At 54.8% G+C, this 2392-nt stretch overlaps 1 protein-coding gene across 1 annotated transcript; it reads left to right on the top strand.

Moving 5' to 3' along the window:
* Positions 1–241: 241 nt before the first annotated feature.
* Positions 242–2270, top strand: TMEM230 (transmembrane protein 230). Its single transcript, XM_008935085.1, has 3 exons — positions 242–371; positions 819–941; positions 2130–2270. The coding sequence occupies exons 1-3, from the start codon at positions 273–275 to the stop codon at positions 2268–2270; spliced, it is 363 nt and encodes a 120-aa protein (XP_008933333.1). The 5' UTR covers positions 242–272.
* Positions 2271–2392: the final 122 nt, after the last annotated feature.

Genomic DNA, 2392 nt, shown 5'->3' with positions numbered 1-2392 from the left:
TCAGTTTGACTTTGGTTTCAAATATTGGCAATCCCTGTTGCAGCCATGCCCATGCTTTTGTATTTTAAGCTTAAATACAAAGCTTTGGGGTTTGTTTTCAAAAAAAGGTTTAATTTATGAGAAGGCAAAGATGCCTTTTAGTTAGTACACGCTTGCCACGTTTGTTTCTCTTAGGAAATTTGTTCTGTGTCTCTCAGGCTCTATCATCCAGTCTGCTCTGGTGTTTTTCTCCTTGTTTTCCAGGATCTAGCTGAGCTCCAGGCTCCCCTGTAATGATGCCGTCGAGAACAAACCTGTCTGCTGGGATTCCCAGTAGCAAAGTGAAATATTCCAAGCTCTCCAGCACTGATGATGGATATATTGACCTGCAGGTAAAAAATGGGGTAGGAAACATCTTTGTGCTGCTGCTGAGACTGTAAAGCACTAGGAAAGGCTGTTAGAGCTTTGCTGCTTTTTGTTGTTCCTCTCCAGCAGAGCAGCCTGAGCTCAGAGAGGTGCAGAGTGAGCTGCCAGCCACCACTTCAGCCCTTCTCCTTCAGAAAGCCTGTAGAACTTAACTGGATTAACAGGATTGCTCATTTAATAGTCTGATGCATTTCTTTGGAGGCAGGTGAAAACCAGGGCAGGGCTGGAAGCACTGGCTCAGAGCAGGGTCCCCGTGGGCAGGGTCCCTTGCAGAAGGGCCAGGGCAGAGCAGAGCTGCTGCAGCAGTTTGTCCCGTGTCATCTCTGCTCTCTGTGGGGCTCACACCTCTGCCATGGCAGGAGGGGGACTGTGCTGAGTCAAGCTGTTTAATGTTTGGGTTTTTCTCCACCCAGTTCAAGAAGAGCCCACCAAAAATCCCCTACAAGGCAATTGCACTGGCTGTCGTGCTCTTCATGATCGGGACCTTCCTCATCATCATCGGAGCCCTCCTCCTGGCAGGATACATCAGCAAAGGTGTAAGTGGTGTGATCACACCTCTGTTGGGAGGTTGCATTGCCTGCCCATTCCTCAGCCTGCTGTGAATGTTCCGTGTAGAAATTGGTGTGGAAAACACCCAGGCAGCCTGTGAGGAGGACGGGGATCCCTGGCACGGCCTCGCTGGTGTTTGCTGATAGCCCCATGTCTCTGGCAGCAGAGCCCTCTGATGTCTTCAGTTGGCAGGTTCATGGCTGGGTGGGAGATCTGGCAGGGAGGGTGCAGTGTCTGTCCTCCCTGGGGTACAGTTTCCTTTGAATCATTAAGGTTGGAAGAACACTACGTCCCAGCAGTGGTCAGCTTGTTGTCCTGGAAAAACTTCCTGCTGGGACCATCACTCTTCTAGTGAGGTTCTTTTGGTAACTTCTGCAGAGGATAGCAGACCCCTGAGGACACAGCAGCACTCTTCTCACCTCTCTGTGTTTATGATCTGTGGCTGGCCTGGTGCTCCTTGCTGGCACACTTCTCCCTTTCCCCTGTGCCCAGTGGGGCCGTTTGTGGTTGGCAGCTGCTGCTTATCGCCGTGGAACCAGCAGCACGTTGGCTGCATCAGAGGCAGCCTGGGCACAGATAGGAGAGCCCGTGCCCAGCCAGCCTCCAGCACCCAGCTCTGCTCTGTGATCAGTGTTGGGAGGAGCCACCCCTTGTGTCAGAAGGAGAAGTTCCATTGAGGGTTTCTTGTAGTGAGGAGGGGAGGCCAGGGGGAGGGCTTAGAGCTCAGCCTGAAGAAAGCTGAGTTATTTCTGATTTCAGATGAGGTTTGGGTTTTTTTCAGCTAGCCAGGCCTTAGGGATGTAGATGTCTCTACAGCTCCCTGACAGGAGGCTGGAGCCAGGTGAGGGTCGGGCTCTCCTCCCAAGGAACAAGCAACAGGACAAGAGGAAATGGCCTCAAGTTGCCCCAGGGGAGGTTGAGGTTGTCCCTGAGGAACAATTTCTTGCCCTTGAGGGTTGCCCAGGGCAGTGGTGGAGTCCCCACCCCTGGAGGGGTGCCCAGGCCCTGGAGCTGTGGGGTGGGTGCTCCCTGGCACTGCTGGGGTAGCAGTTGGACTCTGATCTCAGAGTTCTCTTCCGACCAAAACGATCCGATGATGAATAGTTGAGGCAGGAGAGGAGGAGGAGCACAGGACCCCTGTACAGCTCTCTTCTCAGGGGGTTTGTCTCCCTCAGGGCACGGACCGGGCCATCCCCGTGCTCATCATCGGCACCCTGGTGTTCCTGCCCGGCTTCTACCACCTGCGCATCGCCTACTGCGCCTCGCGCGGCTACCGCGGCTACTCCTACGACGACATCCCCGACTTCGACGACTGAGCCTCGTGGCCAGCCTGGCACCAGGCAGCAGGGGGGCCTGGGACACCCTCCATGAACTTGGTCGGTCACGAGGTGCCGGTTCCTGGGTGGAGGGGTTGTGGGTTTTGCCGTCGGGGGGCGGG

Source organism: Merops nubicus, unplaced genomic scaffold (assembly GCF_000691845.1).
Source record: "Merops nubicus isolate BGI_N331 unplaced genomic scaffold, ASM69184v1 scaffold42280, whole genome shotgun sequence".
In the NCBI taxonomy this organism is placed as follows: Eukaryota; Metazoa; Chordata; class Aves; order Coraciiformes; family Meropidae; genus Merops; species Merops nubicus.
Note: the sequence above shows the minus strand (reverse complement) of the source record. Positions and strands in the feature narration are given on the sequence as shown.

Coding starts and splice junctions, on each gene's coding strand:
- TMEM230 (XM_008935085.1), top strand. CDS start 273: ATGATGCCGTCGAGAACAAACCTGTCTGCTGGGATTCCCAGTAGCAAA. Junction 372..818: donor ATGGATATATTGACCTGCAG/GTAAAAAATGGG, acceptor TTCTCCACCCAG/TTCAAGAAGAGCCCACCAAA. Junction 942..2,129: donor CAGGATACATCAGCAAAGGT/GTAAGTGGTGTG, acceptor TGTCTCCCTCAG/GGCACGGACCGGGCCATCCC.